This window comes from Lathyrus oleraceus, chromosome 2, assembly GCF_024323335.1.
Source record: "Lathyrus oleraceus cultivar Zhongwan6 chromosome 2, CAAS_Psat_ZW6_1.0, whole genome shotgun sequence".
In the NCBI taxonomy this organism is placed as follows: Eukaryota; Viridiplantae; Streptophyta; class Magnoliopsida; order Fabales; family Fabaceae; genus Lathyrus; species Lathyrus oleraceus.
Genome location: NC_066580.1, coordinates 36,643,807 through 36,666,190, shown reverse-complemented (window position 1 = coordinate 36,666,190; position 22,384 = coordinate 36,643,807). Strand labels below are relative to the sequence as shown.

General features: G+C 38.0%; 1 protein-coding gene across 1 annotated transcript; it reads left to right on the top strand.

Annotated features, from left to right (window-relative positions):
• The first annotated feature begins 303 nt into the window (after nt 1-303).
• Nucleotides 304-1,784, top strand: LOC127121092 (protein MAIN-LIKE 2-like). Its single transcript, XM_051051695.1, has 3 exons — nt 304-419; nt 514-1,235; nt 1,317-1,784. Exons 1-3 carry the CDS (start codon nt 360-362, stop codon nt 1,438-1,440), a joined length of 906 nt encoding a protein of 301 aa, XP_050907652.1. The 5' UTR covers nt 304-359; the 3' UTR covers nt 1,441-1,784.
• Nucleotides 1,785-22,384: the final 20,600 nt, after the last annotated feature.

The following is a 22,384-nucleotide window of genomic DNA, read 5'->3' as shown; positions in this document are numbered from 1 at the left end:
CTAATGCATGCCAACCTATCCACCTAGCCTGAACTTAGTCTCAGAGATTCCCATGCATGCCTGTTCCCCACCTAGTCTGCACCTATGCATGCCAACACTGCCACCTAGTCTGCACCTATTCTGCAAGATTCCCACGCATGCCTTACACTTGTCACGTTTCTGCATCATCAGATTCCACCAATGCATGCCAACACTACCACGCATGCCTTACACTTGTCACATTTTTGCATATTCAGTCTACTTGAAAACGAGTATAAATAGAGGGTCATTCTTGCAAGTTTTCATCAACCACTAACACTTTTATTCAGAGAACTCAGGCGAAACTTCTCATCCACCAAGCTTCTTCCTACATTGCAGTCATGTCGCTTCTTACCATGGGCCAAGAACACAGAGGAACTAGGGCAAACATTGCCTCATTCGTAAGTTTTTCTTGAACATTGCCTCTTTCGTATGTTTGTAATTAGTTTTTTAAAATTCCAATATAATGATTTTTTATATTGTTTGTTTTTAAAGGATCCCAAGAAATTTCGTCAACGTTCACACCCAATGCCTTATCCAGACCCATGGTGCGTACCTTACATAGAGCGTGCGGGTTTCGGTCATGTAATGCATGTCGTAAATGCCACCATTGATGCCAAATTCATTTTGGCTCTGTGTGAACGTTGGAGACCTGAGACACACACCTTTCACCTACCAACTGGTGAATGTACCGTCACATTAGAGGACGTGTACATGCTTTTAGGTCTTAGAATAGATGGTAAGCCTGTGACCGGAAATGTTCAACAGCCTAACCAAATATGTGTTCAAATGTTGGGGGTAGATCTGGTCGAGGGTGAGGGGTCTGCCAAAGCAAGGGGTCAGGGTATTAAATTATCTAGCCTACAATTGTACCACGACTCCATAACTTTGACTGAGGAATCCTCCGAACAAGAAAAAGTCATAAAAACCCGGGTTTACATTATGCTATTGTTTGGGAACTTGCTATTTCCCGAAGGGACGGGAAATAGCATAAATTTTATGTACTTGAGTTTGCTCGGGGACATTGATAGAATAAGCACATATAGTTGGGGTTCTGCAGTATTAGCATTCCTATATAGCTCTTTGTGTAAAAATGCACAAAATGAGCACTGTACATTTTCTGGATGTGCTTTTTTGCTTCAAACATGGGGGTGGTGGAGATTGCCGAGGCTAGCCCCAGAAAATCCTAATGACTACTCCTTCCCCTACGCAACTAGGTAAATTTATGATCTTATTTCATTTTGTATATTTATTCTATAAATATTTGTAACTAATATTATTTATCTTTTTTTGTTTAGGTTCATTACAACCGGACTGGATTACAGTCTTACCCCCAAAAATAAAATTATATTTTATCGTCAACTGTTGGATCGTCTCCGAGCACAGGATGTATTACCACTAAATCACTCAACTTCTAACTGATTTATTAATGTCATGCATTCTCGATAAATAACATATTTACTTTTTTCTTTGCAGTTTATTTGGAGGCCATATTTGGGATTGGAACATCAACCCAACCCCGAAGATGCAGCTGTTTGGACAGCAAAAACGGCCATAATGCGGTTCACCACTGTGGAGATGCACCAAAGTGACCGTGTCAAGCTTCAATTCGGAATGCATCAAGAAATCCCAGGCCCCCCAATGTCTATGGAACCTTGGCATCTAAAAAAAGTCAGCCACCAGTGGTATGCCCAAAATTGGAAGGAATTTGCTAAGGAGTTTCGAAAAATGTGGAAAGACCGTGCCCACTATGTTCTACAATTTCCGGTGGCGCCCAACAAAATGAAGCCGACAAGGGAATATGTGGAATGGTATAGAGCAAATACCAATCCAGAAATGATTGTGTCTGACCCGTTCTATTTGGACGATCCCCGGATGCAACAGCCATATTTCCAACAACAACAACCACCACAGTATTCCCAACAACAACAACCACCACCTTATTACCAACAACAACCACCACAACCATTTTACCAACAACAACCACCACCACCTTATTACCAACAACAACCACCACCACCATATTACCAACAACAACAACCACAACACATGTCCACCCCCCAACCAAATCAACAATACATACCACAAACTCAATCCCAATACCATGAAGACTACCAACAACAAACTCAACATTCCCACCACCATCAACAGTCCCAACACCTACCACAATATCAATCCCCCTACTTCCACCAATCCCAACACTTCCAACACGACAATTTCCCAAGCTCTTCCAGTCCTCCACCTAGCCCCGACACGGGTATACAAGAGGACTACCAACAGGACTACTACACACCACAACAAACATTGCACTTTGGCCAACCCGATTCAACCCTAAACTACCAAAGACCACAATTCGAGGGCGCACCCAGCAGTAGTCAGTTTGTCCCACCAAGACAAAGCTTCGAGGGCGCAGAGGGGACCCGTCTTTCCTACAGCACTGAAGGGACTTCGACCGAACCACAACGGCAAGCGGCAAGGGGGCGCGTTAGGGCAAGGGGTGGTAATAGGGAAGCACCACCACCACGTGAACCGTCTAGGCGAGTAACTAGACCTCCCCCGTGCGGATCGTACAAGGGACCGCATCATATGTGATTAATCATATCTTTGTAATATTTGTCTTGTCTATTATTTAAATAAAAATATTTTCTGTTTATTATCTTTATATCTTTATCTTTATCTTTAAAAATATTGTCTATCATATCTTTATACATATATAAATTAATTTTTTTTCCAAAAATTTACAAATAATATTAATTACTTATAAATTATATTAATATATATATATATATAAATTAATATATATATATATATATATATATATATATATATATATATATATATATATATATATATATATATATATATATATATATATATATATATATATATATATATATATCTTGTAAAAAAATTTATTTATATATATGTGTTAACATAAATTAATATACTTAATAAAAAACATAAATTTATAAATAAAAAAAAATTTAAAAAACAAAAAAAATAACATTAAAAAAAAAAAAAAAAAAAAAATGGATTGGGCATAGGCGCCACTCCTAGTGGCGACTTGCCCTACCCATTAAGGGTAGGCGCCAACTAGGGTGGCGCCTAAGTGTAAAAAATGGTCAATTTTGGCCATTTGTGTAATTAATTTGAAAAATTGGATATTTTTGAAATTTTTTTGAAAATTTTGGATATTTAAAAAAAAAATTCTCATTACCGAGTCCCGTCAGAAACGACGATCCTCACAGAACGGACTCAAACGGTTTAACTAGACTGAACTTAATTGAAAACAACTTAAACATATTAATTACAATTAAAAATAACATGCTTAAACACTTATAGAATATGATATCAATAATAATAAAGTACTATAATAAAGAACTTGTAAATGCGGAAAAATAAATGCAAGACTGGAAGTAAAACAGAATTGTAATAACTTCAATTAAAATGGAAATATTGTTGATCCAAGAGTACAAGCATATCTTAAAACTAGTGCGTGGTAATCACTCCATCGAGTGATTATCACTTGAAAATATAAATTGTGTTAAAACTAAACCGACAACGCTTCGCCTCTACCTCTGTATATCGAAAACTAGGTATAAGGGTGTCTTATATAGAGTTATATCATGAGAAGCTTCTTCATTCACGTTCCAAAATGGTTGAGGAAAAGTAGGGAAGTGGGAAGGAGTGAGTCTAACCCACTTCCACACATTCTGTTACTGTAGGAATATGGTGGTTGCCATAAGGCTCAAGGCGATCGCCAAGAGCTTTAAATGAAGGGATGACGTGTCCTTGTTCCATGGCGGACGCCATAAGGCTATGGGTAACTCCAAGCACCAGAATGCTGCATTTTTGCACTTTTCTTCACCATTTTGCTCCTCTTTTTCGCTTTGTACACGCATATGCTCTGTAATCAACAAGTACCTGAAACACGGACAGAACAAGACGTAACAACGACAAAACATAATAAAATAATGATAAATAACATGCGAAACGAGCCTAAAAACATGATGCATTTTCACGCTATCAAACTCCCTCATACTTAGACCATTGCTTATCCTCAAGCAATAAACCAACTCGGATAAAAATGAATTAAGCGCAGTTCAAAACAAAAACACATAACACTCTAATCGTATGCGAATACTAGGTTATGTTAATCAATTGGGAATAGAAATCAGGACCAAGGATATCGTAACGACATAATTTATTTTTAAAAAACTCCATCTTTATGCGAACTATTCTGAATCATGCCATTATAACTTACCATATGTCCCTCGTTCTCTTTCACTCCTTTTCATTCAAGTGCAATCACATTAAGACTGTTATCCCTTCTCGTACATAGTAAGTTAACCTGTTAGTGTCTAATGATCTCATTTTGAACTTTTTTTCTCTTTTTTATTCTCGGCTCATCGAATTCAAAGAGTCTGCTCCGTTAGGCAAAATGGTTGGGTGAGAACCACCTAACTTAGAGGGAACATATCCTATCGTTCGTTTTTGTTCTATCTCAATATATATTTTTTCCAGTTTCTTTTCAATTTGGCTTAGAGATCATACAGATATTTGCATCGGTTACTTACGTAGTGCATGCATAAGGATGGCGTTGACTGCTATTATAAACTACTTAGGAGATACTTTGAAAACTCAGATCCTAAGGTGTTGGCATAATGGTTACTCAAATTGATATCACATAACGAGGAGGTTTAGGGTATCAGAATGGTATCAGTGTTACTGAAATTTCCCATGTTTTTCTAACAAGCCTAAAGTGTAACAACCTACAGATTTTCAAGTGTGTGTAATGAATCAAAGTAGAAAAAAATTGTTGGGGTCAAATCTAAGGGAATTCGATAACAAGTGAAAAACAATCATGCGAACAAGACTCGACAACACATGTTGTAACTCGACCAGAAGCAAATAAAATGAAAACAAAAATTAAACTAGAAAGCAGTAACTAAAGCAAATATAGAAAGCGATAAAAGTTCCTCCCCCACTGTCACAACCTAAAAAATATTAGTATGCGAAAAAACACCCAGCGAGAAAGAAATGACAGAAGAGTCACCACTGTGCGTTATTTATCCCAAAGGAGGGAAAGGAAACGCTCGAAGTAAACCTGGAAAAAGGATAGGAAAAGACAACGTCTCGCAACCAAATCTTGGGTTCGGGAGCCGATTATGCGAAGGGAAGGTATTAGCACCCCTACGCATCCGTAGTACTCTACGGGATCCACTTTTGTTGTTCTTGTCTAAAGGGTGTGGGTTTATCTAATGTACTATTTACTAAAAGAGGGGTCAAAAGAAAATGACTCGCACGGATGTCGCATCCACTGCATACGTATCTCATCTGAATATGAGAATCAGAGTCTTCGTAGCTCGGCTACCTATGGGTTAAAGAGGAGTGTGCTCGCTAAGACATCGCGTCTTATGCCTACGTATCTCATCTGGAATGAGAATCAGAGCAAACCGTAGTTCGGCTACCTACGGGTTAAGGGTTGTGTTTTTTAGATGAACGACGTTACTACGCAGTCTACCGGATGCTCGACCTTTGGAGACTTACTCACCTGTAGTAGAAGGAGTTAACGTGTTCTTAGGAGAAGAAAAACCAATGAGTTTGTTTGTGTTTTAGGAATGCTCATGCAAAAAGGAAGTCCTAGATGAAGGAACAGTGCTACCTTAATTGACATGCAAACGAGAGACTATACGAAGCCTAGCAATCCTATGGGGAGACGATCACACCATACAAAACAAATATGCATAAAGTACACGCACCAACGAGGGGGCTCAAACATACAGGGGTAGGGCTTTAGTCAAGAGGGGTCATATCAACCTCGACAAACAAGCCGTGGAAGTGTAATCAAACGGGCTCTTAACCACTGACATTGAACGTCAGGGTGAGCAGATCAAAAGGGTAATGAGGATAAGACCTCATAGCTCTCAACCCTGGACAGGGTGAGCTCATGACAAAAAGTGGGAATTCAGAAAGGTGGAACCCTCTCCACTGACTGACCGGACAAAAGATCATGGACTTTTGTTCTAAAGCATCGACACGTAGTGTGATCTTAAAGAACGACACACTGAATAACGGGGGATTGACTACTAATCCCTTTTATCCGCCAATTGCCTCTTCAGGGAGGTCTTTAGCACTGATGCCTCTTCTTGGAGGTCTTTGGGCACAAAAGTAAACAAACAAAAGAAAACATTGCCTCCTATTGAGGTCTTCTAGCTAAGAAAGCGGTAAAATGCGGGAAAGATAAAGGATCAAGAGATCTACCACACGGATAAAAATCCGAAGTAATAACAACTAAAGAAGCAAGAAACCCAGAGATCTCTCGAGCTGGCACCATCAAAGAAAGCAAGTCAATACAGGTAATCGGAATAAATCTCCAAATGGTATCCCACAAATAAAGTGGAATGCCAAGCAAGTTATCCTTTCAGGAGTCATGTGAGCCCTCACAAAAAACTCAACAAACAGGTTAGAGTGACAAGATGGGGCGCAATCAAGAGTTGCCCCAAATCAAAATGTAACCACATGAATCATGCCATTAAAATTCACAAAAAGAGCTCACAAAAAGCAACCAAGTGTAGGAGGCCTAAACCTCTTGTTAAACACATGCATCAAAAGGGTATCAAAATTCAAAGTCAGGGGGCAAGGTTCCACACATCAAGACATAACATACATACTAAAACATGTGCCCACATGCAAAACCTAACGATACCCACTCTTCCAAATTCACCCATAATACCTCATACATTCAGAGCATTCAAATTGAAAGCATAGAGTAATGGAAATAGGGCAAACCTGATTGGAGAGATCGAATGAAATTGAATTGCCCGGTTGGGTTTGCAAAGCAATCTGAGGGTTTATATGAGATGGAATTGGCTCTTTGCAGATGAGTTCCTTTCAGTCTCTAGAGGTTGCTCTGAACTCTGTTAGCTCTTCTCTCACTATCTTTTTTCCCAGGGTTTTTTGGGAGATGGAAGTCTAGAATTTATAACCTGATTTTTGTGACTTTGTGGGCTCAAATGAGAGGGGTCCAAATCGAAGATTTTTCTGTTATATTTTTTTTTATTTTTTTATTTCTTTTTCGTTTTTTTTTCGTTTTTTTTATTTTTTTTATTTTTTATTTTTATTTATTTATTTATTTTAAACGCGTGGGCTTCGCCTAGCGAGCATGACAGTTCATGAACAAACTTTTGCTCCTTTAAGATTAACGTTTTGACTGATGAATAGACCCCATTTGAACATGTTGGAAGTATCTCAAGCCATTCCCTTGTGTTGACTGATCACCCAGATAGGACCCACAAAGTGTCTTGGATGATATTCAAGTTTCTTGGATCTAATTCCGGTTGACATGATGAAATGCAATATGAAATGTTAAATGACCTAAAAATGAATGCATGCATGAGGGGGGCAAATTTTGGGGTATTACACCCACTCTTAAACCAAACATTGTCCCCAATGTTTTGATAGAAGGTGGAAAAAGAACTAAAAACCTAAAAATGACGGCTACTGATGGCCTCTGCCTCATGCTTGTCCATGCCCACCTCGTCCATGATGGTAAGGCGGCATACCCACATGATGGATGTATTCTTGCAAATCCTCCACACGTACCCTCATAACCTCCATCTTGTCAATCAAGCCCGACATGTTGTACTCAGTCCTGCCAGCATAGTTATGATGGTGCTTCTGGATCTACTGGATGTGTGTCATCATCTCAAGATATTAAGCTTGTATGTCGTGCATCATCTAATCGCATGCGGAAACCAATGTGTTGCATTGTCGCATTTCAGCAAGGACATCGTCAAGGGAGCTCTTGATAGCGGCATAATCATCCCTCATACGGGGCTGGTGTCTGGAGGACGTACCTGCAAAAGTGTTAGAAGTACCGTATGCGGTGTGTGCATGTGTAGAGGATTCGGGAGCACCATGCTCCATATCATCATAATCATCATCGGTTTAATGGCCCTCATTAACCTGAGCGTCAATGTTATCTCCAGGTTCTGGGGCATTTAAATCAAAAGCCCAATTATGCATATTTTGGACATCAATCCTTGCGGAGCAAGGAAGGATAATACTCTTAACATATTTATTTCTAACCATCAAATAATTAATGCCATCTTGTCTGTTACTTATCATGTGCATATTGTGGCAGGCATCCTTATCAAGAAAAGGTGTGGGCAATGGCACTAGCGTGGCCAGCTCGGCATGAAGATTCATCGTAAGGGCTAAAGAGGTGATTAACCCTCCGATGCAGATAACATATGTGGTCCTGTGATTAATAGATTGCATATGTGCAAGCATAAAAGGTATGGGAATGTAGGATCAAGCTCTTGGAGCTTGTTTTAAACCATATAATGCCTTCTTTAATTTGTACACATGATTTGAGAATGTAGGATCAATAAATCCTTTTGGTTGTTCAACATACACATCTTCATTTAAATAGCCATTTAGGAAGGCACTTTTAACATCCATTTGAAACAATTTGAACTTTAAAAGACATGTCATTCCTATTGTACCCCAAAATTTGCCCTCCCATTTTTGTAATCATTCATCCAACCACTTGGTCTGGGGATCACTTGCATACATTCATGATTCATCCACATGCATCATTCCTTCACTAATGAATCATCATGGATTCAAAAAAACTGGGGCTTGTGAAGCTAGGGTTTGTGTGGATATCAAGTCTCAAAATCATGGTCTGACTATATCATCAAGCATGAGGGATGTGAAACCCTAATTGTAATGGTAGAGGCTTAGATTCAACAAGGACTTGTCTAGGGCAATCCTCTAGGGCCTTCAAAATCCTAATTCCTCAAGAGGTGATCTCATGGAGCTTCCCTAGGCCTTGCCTTGGCCCTAAAAACCCTAATGCAAGCTCACACACTAGAAGACTGATGGTTGGAGCATATGGCCTAATTCACAAGACTTGCTTGAGGGGTAAGCCTCATGGAAACCCTAATCAATGAGATGGTGAATCTGATGGACTTGGTGGTTTAACTTTGCATCCATGACACCCAATCTTCACCTATTATCAATGTACTTGGTCTAACCCTACTTTGGTCTCCTATGGGCATTAGTCTTAGTCTCAATGTCATAGTGTTGGTACACCTATAGCCTTGGTCATCCAAACAACCAAACTTCAGGTGTTATAAGCCAATTGCAAGTCAGGCCCATTGATTCATGGATGTTTAATTCAAACCCTAATTTTATGCCCTCAATTCATAACTTTGTTCATAAACCATGTTAATTACCCGTCAAGTTGTAAGACCCTAATTTTGACCCTAAGATCCCTCATGCTATTCTCATCATATGCATTAGCATTAGGGTCATACCTTGGCATCTTCCTTACCTCTTATTCATTGGGGATTGCATTGGGAGAGATTACCAAACACCATTTTATTGTATCAAACTTTGTATTTTATCATTTACTAACCAAAATACCAAAAATATGTCATTGTATAGTTTGAATCTGTTGTAGGTAGTGCACATGCTCACCTTAGATATATCAAGCTCACATCTAGGGTTTAAGACCCTCATTACAAGGAGATCAATCAATAATTGGTACACTATGGCTCTAAGCACCATATATGTATCCCCATGGTCTTCTCATGTTATTTTGATCAAGAAATCATCAAGAGTTTGAATTAGTTTGCCTTGGAAACCCTAATTCATCTGGGTATCTTATGTGACTTCTTCAACAAGCTTCTTCAAAATTTGATCAAATATTTCAATAGATACTTCACATTTCATCATCTTATTCATTTATTATCCTCCATGAGTCCCAAAATTCAAGATAATAGCAAGCTAGCAAGTTGGTTCATGGTGATTGACCAGAGGAATTCATCTGATCAAAACTGAGGTTCCCTAGACCCTATCTCCTACCTTTTTTGTCATATGAAAATGATTACAAGAGAAACATTACTCTAAATGACATTCCAAACAAATTTCATGTTGAGGTCTAGAGATAGTTTTGCTTGTAAAGTCATTTTTTATGGTGAAAGATTATAGGTCATTTTGTCTAAACCCTAATTTGGAGGTCAACTTCCCAAGACCATAACTTGCTCATTTTTTATGATATGAAATCCATTCAAGTTGCATGATCAAATTCAATATGTCTACTTAAACTTTTATGTTTGTAGGAAGAGAAAATTAAACTTTTAAATGCATGTTATATGAGGAGACATTATAGGTCATTTTGGACCCATGCTATTGAGCAAGTGATTTTCCTCAACTTCTAAAATGCATAACTCCTTCATAATAAATCCAAATAAGGTCAAATTTATGACCATTTTTAAGGACATTGAGAGAGATACAACTTTGATGAAAGAACTTTCCTCATTTGAAGCTCATATAGAAAGTTATCCAAGGTGGAAGAAATGAACATATGGCTTGACACTTAGAAATTTGTTTGGTATGTTTGGTTTTCCAAACTTCCACCTCAAAATTCAAATGAAAAAGTGTTCATCCCATTTGGACAAAGTATGAGTGACTTGCGTATGGCTTAAAGTTGGATGACCATTTGGCATAATTGAACTTGCATCGTCCATACACAAATGCAAGGCTTGCTAACATGACTTCAGCAATGTTTGTACACGATTTTGGACCTGATTGAATGATTACATTGGCCTATCACATGCCCATGCATCCATGATCAAGTGCTTTGGCTATAAATAGAACCCTCCATGATCGGAACTAAGGACACTTGCGTGCCAGCTTTGAATCCCCAGCCCTAAACCCTCTCATTCAAAGGATAACCTTGAGGATTTCCATTGGAAATCAAGTTTGAATCTCCACTGTTTTGAGATTCAAATCTCCAAGAGTCATGTTTTGGCTATAAATAGAACCCTCCATGATCGGAACTAAGGACACTTGTGTGCCAGCTTTGAATCCCCATCCCTAAACCCTCTCATTCAAAGGATAACCTTGAGGATTTCCATTGGAAATCAAGTTTGAATCTCCACTGTTTTGAGATCAAATCTCCAAGAGTCATGCTTTCTTTTTTATTCAATTCTACTCTATCAAGCATCTAGAGCAAGGCTAAGTGAAGTTGGAAGCAAGATCGTGGCCATCTGAACCTGCTGTGGAGGTGATTTTCTCATTTTTTTCATTTCTTTGATTCTCACTCAATTCTCCATAATTCTTCTTGATTTTTGGTTGTCTGAAGTCCTACCAATATAGGCAACAAGATTGAGTTGCTTTGAGGTTAAATCGAAGCAACTCAGATCATGATCCTCAAATTTCAACTCCCTGTATCTTTCAATATACTTAGATGAAATTGAGGCCAGATTCGAGCTCCTGAGGATTTTTACTTTAAATTCATGTCCTTCTTTTTTATTTTGGTGATGGTTGAAGGTGGATCAGTCCGATGAGGTCCACTGGAGAAGAAGACCGGAGTTGTAGCTCCGGTGGTGCGTTGGCATGTCTCAGACCATAGGATCCTCTCATGTTGTTTTAATCTCATGTGTTGGTTTTGATTACCACTTGTGCAACGCTTTGACTAGAGTCCATCATGGAATGCGCGTTGAAATCCACTTGATCTGCCACCTCAATTAATGAGGGAGATCAAGTGGTCCATGTTTTTTAGCATTTTCTGATTTTTAGTTTAATTGCTTTATTTTCATTAATTCATAATAATTTTAATATTGATCCAAAAAATATGATACTTTGACCAAAAAATTTCAAATAAATTCCTCTTTCATTTTCTGAATTAAAATGATTTTTTGGATCATTATTAATATTTTTCATGATTTAATTGTTTCTGTGGATATTTTTAATTGTTTAAAAATACTTTTAAGTTTCCAAAAATGATATAAAAAAATCTCCGAGATCCTTTGACCTTGTTTGACCTATGATAAATCTTATGGACATTTATTTGGTGTTTTGATGAGGTTTTAGGATTTTGACCAACCAAAATTTAATTTAATGCATTTTTTAATTGATTTTAATTGTTTAATTGCAAATAAATTGTGTTGAGCTATTTGTGTTGACTTGTGTTGTTGGGCCTTGGTCAAGGTTGATTTGACTTTGTTGAGTTAAAATCATTTGATTTAGGGGATTGATGAAATGTACATTTCATCTTCCAAAATGAATGATTTTAATTTGATAAAAGTCCTCCTTTGACCAATTTGTGTTGATTCCATCTCCCCTCCCTCTCCATATCAATCCCATTCTCTTCTCATTCATTTCATTGACCTATGATATCTCTATATCCTAAGGCTAGTTGATTGCAAAATCAACATAAGTATGGATGAGATTAGGTCCTCCCATTTTGCATTTTCTTTTAAGTGTGATATGTTTTAGGAGTATGGTTCATAATATCATATCTCTAACATACATTAACACTAAAATTTCTAATGCCCGATCTCAAATAGTTGTGACTTTTACATAAGTCCAATTACGATTGCCTAACATAGAGCTAAATTTTAACACAAAAAGGCATAGCATTCTAGTAAGTGAGATTGTAAGTTTCTCCTCTTTCATGGTATTGTGTGGAAAGTTTGCCTTTTTTCCTTTCTTTCGAAGATGTCTTGGTTCAAGGATCCATGCTTGTGAATAATGGGTTGAGTGTTCTCCAAAGAATGGCTTAAACAATTGAAAAGAAAAAGCAATACTAACTTCTAATCAACTAACAACTAACATTTAATTTCAAGCCATTTACTTTTATGCACTTTAAATTTAAGTCTTTATTCATTTGCTAAATCTTTTCAACTCTTAACTCTTTATTCCTCTTTCATTTACTTTTATGTATCCCATTGGTCAGATCTTTTCAACTCTTAACTTTTAAATTTTTTCTTAGGATTAGTCTCTTCATCTCCTCCCATTTCTTAAATTTCAAATCTCTCCCCCCTTTTAAAATATTCTTTGCTTGTGATTTCTAAACTTAGACTTTATTGCAAATTAGAAACTTTGGCCTTATGCCATTGCATTTTCAAACTCTTTTCTTAATCAAACTTGTAAATGAACTTAACCATATTGACTTAAAATTTCAAAAGCCAAAAAGAAATAATACTCATTCAAACCTTTTAGGCCCGTTTGTGCCTCTTTCAAACTTAAATTTGTTTTAAAAAGAAACTCATTCACTTTGAAATTGATACCACGAACTACGAGGTTTTGATCCCTAATTTTATGTTGGTACGTAGGCACAAGTCCGAAGGTCTTGTCAAATACAAAAATATAATTAATGAATTCTTTTCTCATCCCCACGCTCTATTTATTGCAAACATAATTTTATACAAAAACACATATGCACACAAAAAAGGGCTCCCTAGGAGTACCTAGGACACTTTGGGTGCTAACACCTTCCCTTTGTGTGACCACCCTATTACATGTAATCTCTGGCATTTTATTAGTTTTGATTTGAAAACTTCTTATTTTTTGGGTTTTGTTCGTACTTTTCCCTTGGAAATAATAAAAGCGCGGTGACGACTCTAGTTTTATTGACGTTAAGTTTACCCATAGCTTAATGATCATTAATTTACCGCTACAGAAATTAAATGGAGACTCTACTGGGGAGTAGTGCCCAGTGGGTTTATGTAGCGGGGTATTCGTTACCATTAGAGATATTGACTAAATCCAAGGTAAATCATACAAAGTCGAGTTGCCACCGCACTTCTATTTATCCAAAGGAATGGTTAGAAAGCGAACAAAAACCTAATAGTTTTAACAAAAAACTAGTAAAAGAAACAGAGATCTGGGTAAGGGGGTTGGTTATGCAATGGGAAGGTGTTAGGCACCCAAAACATCCTAGGTACTCCTAGGGAGCCCTTTTCATACTTGTTGTAAAGGTTGTTGTCTTGTGAAAAATTTGTTTGTGTAAACATGGTTGAAGAGATGAGAAGAGAATATACAAGTTTATTTACATTTGTGTTTGGATGGATGAACCCATTGCCTACGTACCATCTTAAAAAGGTAGGATTAAAACCTCGTAGTTCGGGGTAAAAATCTCAAAGCAAGTTGGTGAATTAATTGGTCCAAAAGCCTTAAGTTCTTTTGTTATCAAAGGGAGAAAACTCAACCAAACCACAAATCCACCATGTGAGGATAGCTTCAACATGCTAGTGAGGGGTTAACCCTATAATAAGCATGGAAGACTCATTGTCCATCACTAAGGATATAGGTGAGTATGACATCTACCACAAGGATAACTCAAACCTAATAGCTAAAGGTTATAAAAAAACTTGATTAAGGAGGTGGCCATTGGAACCACAAAAGACATTTGAATGGGTTATATTTACCAATTAGAAGTATATACAAAAATGGTCAAAGTTGACTTAAAGATTCAATTCAAAATAAGTGTAATGAAAAGAAAGTTTGAAAATCAAAAGCATAAGGCTTAGGTTTCTAATGTTGAAAACAAAGGTTAAATGTTTGCACAAAGAGTTTTGGCTTGGGTTAGAGTGGAGAGAAGAAGAAGAAGGGCTAAGTCCTAAGGAAAGCAAAAGATGAGGGATAAGAAGATAAAACCACAATGGAGTCCCTCTCTTGAGATCATATTGATGATCCAAGTAGCTCCCATCCTTTGGAATAAGCAATCACAGAAAGCATAAACAATCAAACAAGTCTCTTAAGAGATCCTCAATGTATCTTGTGTCTTTCACTTTGGATGAACATGGCAATAGTCCTCCAATTAAGCTCAAGTAGAATTCCCTAGCACAAAAGCACACACATCAAAAGTTCCACGAAGTAAAACAAGAATGGACAAGAGTGAGTTTAGAGATTTGGTCCTTCTAATCCATCTTCATCATTAAGGTCTATTTACTCCAATTTTGCATAAGGAAAGTCCTAGAATCTAAGTCCAATTCTCCATTCTTTGCATAGGGAAAGTCCTAGAAACTAAGTCCATTTCTTTGCATTTGGTTCACAACAATCAAAACAAAAACACAAGCACAATAGTATATACACAATTATGTGCTCAAGTGAGCAAAAGGCAAATGGTATTAACATAAACATGTGCTCAAGTGAGCAAAGAGAAAAGCAAATGGATAATATATGCAAGAATAGTAAATTGCATAAAAGTAAAGAGCAAAAAGTAAATGTTAATTGTCAATAGTTAGTGTTAGTAGTTAGTGTGCCATAAGGCAAATTTAGCGTTATGTTAAGCAATCGTAATTGGACTTATGTAGAAGTCACAACTATCTGAGGCCGGTCAATAATAATGTAGGCAACAACACAAGTTAGAAGTCTTGATTAGAGAACCAAGTTCCAACAACTTGCCATGCCAAAAAGAAAAAGAGAATTGATCTTGTATTGGTTTAAGCCTTTTGCATGATTTAGAAAACAACATATCCTTAATGCAAAGCCATTCACTTGATCAATTGATCAAGATGAATTAGATTTGGATCAAGGAAGATTAAGTCTCCCTAATCAATGCTAACTTATCAACCTTCAACTCATTGATCAAAAAGAAAATAAGAAGAAGGAGATGGATAATGGAAAATAAGAATGGCAAAAATACAAATGCATTAAATGAAATAAAATGTACCAATCATCATATGTTGACCAATAACATTGAAAGTCAAAGTCAAACAATCAAAAACAGAAGTGAGATGAAGATTGGAAGTCAAGAAATTAACAAAATATTTTTGGCATTTTTTAATATTAAAAATAAACTTGAATTAGAAATAAAAGAAAGGTCAAACTTCAAAATCACTTCAAATCAACCTTGAAAGGTCCAAGTGATTTATCCCAAGCTCAACAAGGTCAAACAAAGTTTGACAAAAAATTTCAGCATTTTTAAAAGTCAAAAACTATTTTTAATCAATTAAAAATGAATAAAAATAACCTAATTGAACTAAAATCTCAAATAAATATCAAATCAATTTAAAAATTGATGAGAATATTTTTCATAGATCCATCATCATTCAAATAGGTTAGGAAAATATTTTTGTATTTTTTGAATATCAAAAGCTATTTAAAATGAATTAAAAATAACCAGAAAAGAGAAAATTCACAAAAAATATCAAATGACAAAATAAAAAATATTAAAAATCAGAAATAGAAACTATAAATTATTTGGAGACTAATGCAATTGGTCCCATAATTTTTGGATTAAAAATGAGAGAGATATTGATTTTTGAAATAAAAGGGAATAAACAAAATAAAATGAAATAAATCAGAAAATGCAAAAAGCCTGGCGCGTTGGATCAAGTTTCATTAAATGATGTGGCACATCAGATGGCTCACAGGCGCGCGCGTATCATAGACTTGAGTCAAAGGCGAAGCACAATGTATTAAAAAAATTCATAACAATGAATCGCATGGATTAGATCTGGAAATGCAATCACACGGTCCAGATTGGATCTGGCAATGAAGCAGCCACCGGAGCCACCTTCTTCTCCGGTGAGCTTGCATTTTCCGGCCACCATAGCAGACAACCAAAGCTTAACCAAATCACGCGATCTATACATCATTGGAAAGCTGGGATGATGTACATCATCCCTGTACCATCCATTTTCACTCTAGTTTTCCATGGTGTGAGAAATCAGAGGTTGAAAAATCTGGTGTTCATCATGAACTCAATGGATTTCAAAAATTAAATGCATAATCATGATGCCTCTATTGAGAGGACTTCAGCCAACACAAGATCCAAGCAAATAGGTCAATGGATGATGAGATTCGAAGAAAATACCAGTTAAAGAGTAAGCTTGAATTCTGGAAACTTGAGCTCGATTCTTTACTTTCTTTGCCAAAACAGAAGATCAGTGAACTAAATGATGAAGGTTTAGAAGCTTTAGATCCAAAGATTCAACCAGATGTAGTTGAATTTTGGATCTGAAAAATTTAGGGAAAAATGAACTAGCTTCTTTGGTAATGGTTATGGAGAGATTTGTGCAGCATAACAAGTTGAATCAAGTGTGGATTTTGAATGGAATAGGGTCTCTATTTATAGAGAGAGTGGCAAGGAAATGATGAATTGATCCGTGTGCATGAATTTGGATAATCCTTGCATGGGCTTGCATGATCATGCACAAGGCCCAAAAACAATGCCAAATGCAAGCTGAACTCAAATGCCAAAGGTTTGGACGTGTAATCAGAGCTGTATTGGCTTGTGCATCAAGATTTCATGTGAATTCCATAATTATGCCTAAATGTTCAACTCTTCGAAAATACCATTTGCCAAATCCAAACATGATCATGTGAGTAATGGTTGGAAAGGTCTTGATGTAAGGAACAATTGTTATGTTGGGCAAAAATCCATTTGGAGTGTGGAAATTTATGAAATTTGAGTTTAAAGTGTGATGTGCAAAACATGTCAATGCAAGGTTTCTAAATTTGGCCAATGTTCAAGCCCTTCTGTTTTGATGATGCAAGCCTTAAATGAAAAAACCTCCAACATCAAAGTTGTAGATCTTTTGAATAAAATCAAAATGGACTTAAATTTTGCATCATTTGGGGGTTTTGATGAAAGAGTTATGGGCACTTGAAGTTGGACTTTTTTGCCTTTTAATGCATTTGGTCCAAAAGGACCTAAAATGTCTTGCATTATCACATGTATTTCCTTTGAGATTTTGAAATTTTATTCAACATAACATTTGAATTAGACATCTTAAGCTTTCCAATACATTTGATCCCACCTCAAAATCATAAAAAATGAATGAGTTATGTCCTTGGGAAGTTGACCCAAAATTAGGGTTTCAGTCAAAATGATCTATAATGTATTGGAATGGGAGATGGCCTTACAAGCTTCAAATCAATTTTTGATGAACATGAAAGTTGTTAATATTGTCCTTAAGAACATGTTTTCTTTTGGAACCATCTCCATTTGACCAAAACATAAAAAGTTAGGTCTCAGTGTATTTCAAAATAGTCAGATGAATTGACTGATCAACTTCTCAAGTCCATGACTCATACCTTGATGAATTGATGATTGACGATACTCAAATAAGTTCAAATATGCATTAAATGATGAATTAGAGAACTTCCCTTGATTATATTTGACCATGGGCTGAGGTTGCTTCAAGAGCAAGGCATTGTGGTGCACAGATGAATTAGGGTTTCTCTGGGGAACAAACCTCAAACCCTTTGACTTGCTTTGATCAAAATGATGACTTGAGATGCTAGGGAGGCATATTTGATGGATAAGAGATTTGGGAATCATTACCATGCTTGCTTTCATCTTCTCTTGGCCTTGTCTTTGTACCAATTGTCGCATCCTGCGAAAAATCAACCGGCGAGCCTAAAAAGAAAACACACAGAGCCGCCACTAAGCGTTATTTATCCCAAGATAGGGAAAGGAAACGCTCAGAGAAACCTGGAAAGACATGGTCTCGCGACCAAGACAATGGGTTCGGGAGTCGGTTACGCGAGGGGAAGGTATTAGCACCCCTCACGTCCGTCGTACTCGACGGGATCCACGTTCTAGAAAGATAAGGTTGCTATAAACATACATCACACACACACACGGGGACGCAGGTGGGGTTAAGAAGAAAGGGCTCGATAAGGTATCGCACCTTATGCCTACATATCTTGTCTGGAACAAGAATCAGAGCCACTGTAGTTCGGCTTACACACGCCAAACAACACAAAACAATCATACAAAGGGGGTGGCAAACATGGAGCCCGACAACCACTGGATGGAATTACGTCGGCATCCGAACCAAAATATGTACAAAACGGCCAACGTGGAGCCCGACTGCCAATCACTGGGCTTACGTCGGCATCCGAGCCAAACACACAGTCAGATAACAAGTAAACACACGCAAGAAAGAAAAAGGTTGCCCGGAGTGGTCTCGCACGACCACCTGCCTACATACCTCGTCTGGAACGAGGATCAGGGCGATGTAGTTCCCCTGAAAGGGACTAAATTGCTAACCAGAAACCGAGGGGGAAACACGACACTAGGGAGCTGAGACTCAAGCCTAATGTTGTCATGCATCGTTAACCCTAAGTTCGGTTTTCTATCCTACTTGCATAAGCAAACTAACCTAACCAGGAAAGAAGCTAGCACACAAGCATACAATCATATATCATCAAATGAGAACAGGTATCTCAAACAAACATGTCAATCAGATATCCACATAACACGCACTATAGCCAAACAAGGGGGCTCAATCAATCAGGTTTGACTGCCTAAGCAATCGTCTGTACAGGCTGTGTTTGCTCTTAACCTTGCCATTACGAGGCTAAGGTGAAGCAGATGATAGGATGAAGTGAGGATCAGACCTCACAGCTCTTATCCCTAACCAGGGAGAGCTGACAAATGAGCATGGGTCCAGAATAGGGGAACCCTTCTATACTCGATGACTCTGACACAATGTGCACTGCACAAGATCTTGGGCTTTTGATCTCAATGCTACAACCATGTAATGGGAGCAAGGAGAAGACTCACTGAATAGTGGGGGACAGGTTGCTTGTCCCTACCTTCCACCAATTGCCTTACTTGAAGGACTTTTCCTGCTTGGGCTTAAAAATAAACATACACAAGCATTGCCTCTTAAGGAGGACTTCAGACATTTATTGCCCGGCCCGGTAACAGCCGGGTCTCCAGACTACATGAAGTCAAGAAGACCTACCTCAATGCAAGTTGCTTAAGCAACGCAAAGCAAAAGTTCGCAAGGAATTGAGCAACTAAAGGTACCTTTTCTTGATGACGGCAATGGAGTTCGCGGTTGAGCTTCAATTTCGCATGAAACAGATATGGCAAATCGCTGTAGAAGGTGCGTGGAGTTGTTCTTGAAGCTCCAAAATCTCTTAATCCTACCAATTCTTGGACTGTTATGGAAGTTGCGGATTGATTCCACCGATGCGATTCGCGAGCGGTTCTTGAACTTTTTCTGCAAACAGAAGCTTCACAATGCCTAATAATGATGAATATACAAGGAATTATTACAAAGATTCATGGAAATTCTTCCATTGATGCAGAATGTTATTGAAATTTTTTTGCAAAAAATGGGAGAATGAGAGAATGTTTTCTGTTATGCAGTGAAATGTGAATATGCAGAAGTTTTTGGAATTGTGATTAGCCTCCTCAATTCTGTTAGGAATTAACTTTATATATGCAGCTCCTAATCTCACTTTAATCACAATTTAGCTAAAATATGGATTAGTGAAGGAAAGAGCTTATGTGCATTTTTTTGGACTTTTTCTCTTTTGATCTATGAAGCAAGTTCAGCAGAATTTTATCACTTGAAACAAGTCCAAAATATCATTTGGGAGCTGTTGGTGTAAGCTTTATTTTCAAATTCATCATATTTTCCAATTTCACCATGTGATGGCTTATGTGTCCATTTTTTCCAATTCATTTTCAAACCCAATTCTCAAACCATAAGGCCTAGGCATGTTGTGAATATTCCAACAAATTTCAAATGCCATTTGTGAGGTGTTGCAAAAATCCCCTCTCAAAAATTCCAATTATTTCACAAGTTGGACGATTTTGCCCCTGGTTCAAATAACAGTCCAGTTGAAAAGTGACTTTTTGCATTGGCCATTTTTGGAAAAATCCAATGATGCACCCTTGAAGTACATGTCAAATGGAGTTTGTGCATATAAAGAACTTGCAATTTGGACAAACCATGTGGAAGTTATGGCCTCCTGATTACGGGTTTTTTTGAAATTCACTGAGCCATATTTTGCAAATCGTACATTGGATTTTCAAGTTCTTGGACTTTTTGGAAAGGTGAGAACAAGATCTACATCTGTCATGTTGAACAATTTTTCATTTGAAGCTTCCTTGGACTTCTGTTTTTGAGGTCAAAAACTTTCCATTTTTGGAAACTTCAGTTACAAGTCACTTGCTATTTTTGGCAGTTTTTGTCCTGACTTGATTTTCTTCATTCTTAAGCTTTGAGATGTCATACAACACTTGTTCCAACATGAATGAAGTGTGTCTAACTCATTTCCACCTCCAAATCCACCTGATCATGTACAGTTGACCACGGTTGACTTTTCATCTGACAGATGAATCTGGCAATGCATTGATCAAATTAAGCCCCAATCTCCAACTGAAATAGCTCAAGGGTGCAACCCTAGCCTCAATAATCACCATTTAATCACAAAATGAACCTCAAAACCATCATAGACCCCATCTCTTGATCCAGCCCTGATTGGCCCAATGCAACTGATTAGGGTTGACCAGTGGTCAAAACCCTAATCTCAAGGAATCTTCTTCAATCTCCTGATGACATCCAACCATGATGATGATGATGTATCACTTCAATCAAGATGAAGATCAATACCCTTGAGAATCATAAAACCCTAATTCACAGCCCAATCCTCAGATGGCCCATGATCAATCAGTAAAACCCTGGCTTGCACCTTCTGACTTCCTATCTCCTGATCAAGACTTGGGAAGATAGCTTGCACACTGTAACCACATGATATGCAATATGAAATGCCTAAAATCCTAAGATGATATGCAAATATGTTAATGCTAGTCCCAAGAGAGGAGGGCAAATTTTGAGGTGTTACAGCTGCCCCTATTCAATCCACTGTGAACCTGTCGATACGAAATAGCCTCGGCTTTCGGATGATCAGGATGAAGAGTGATTGAATACCAAGAACACACGAACAATTTGCACTCTGATGGGATAATAATTAACAACGCCTGTCAGCATCGGCGAAGAAACATTCTCTAAACAAAAAATCCGTCTGGAACGGAGAAAGCCGGTCTGAATACCGAAACAGAACTGTCGACCCGGATACCAAAATAAATGGTAACTCAGGGATAACCATGGTCTGATCACCACACATCCACTCGGGATTCTCATTCTTTCTTTCCTTATTGTTATATTTTTTTTCTTTTCTTGAACCCCAAAACTTCTCTGCGCAAACGATCCTCGGACCTCTGCATTTGAACCCCGGAACTTTTTCCTTCTTCTTGGTCTGAAAACCACCTCGGTCTGATCCCCGGGAAATCGGCCTGATCGCCACTTCGGTCTGGATACCGCCTCGGTCTGAACTCCGGGAAATTGGCCTGATCGCCACTTCGGTCTGGATACCGCCTCGGTCTGAACTCCGGGAAATTGGCCTGATCGCCACTTCGGTCTGGATACCGCCTCGGTCTGAACTCCGGAAAACTGGCCTGAATACCACAAGTACATCAACCTGATTGTTGGAAACTTCTTCGATCTGAGAATCGGAAACTGGGCCTGAACGCCACTTCGGTCTGGATACCGCCTCGGTCTGATCCCCGGGAAACTGCTAATCGCGTAACGTCCTCTGATTTTATTTCCCTCTCTGTCCGACGGAAACATCTTCTCCAATATCGCACTACTGGGGAACACTGCTGCTCTGACGTTCTGATGATAGACTCCTCAGAGTACCACCTAACCCTTGTCTTCAAGCGGTAACCACGGCTTGAGTCGCGCTGAACGCATCACCTTTCCATCTCTGTCCGACGGAAGAAATCTTTTCCAGTGTCATACCACTGGGACAA

Coding starts and splice junctions, on each gene's coding strand:
- LOC127121092 (XM_051051695.1), top strand. CDS start 360: ATGTCGCTTCTTACCATGGGCCAAGAACACAGAGGAACTAGGGCAAAC. Junction 420..513: donor GGGCAAACATTGCCTCATTC/GTAAGTTTTTCT, acceptor TTGTTTTTAAAG/GATCCCAAGAAATTTCGTCA. Junction 1,236..1,316: donor TCCTTCCCCTACGCAACTAG/GTAAATTTATGA, acceptor TTTTTTGTTTAG/GTTCATTACAACCGGACTGG.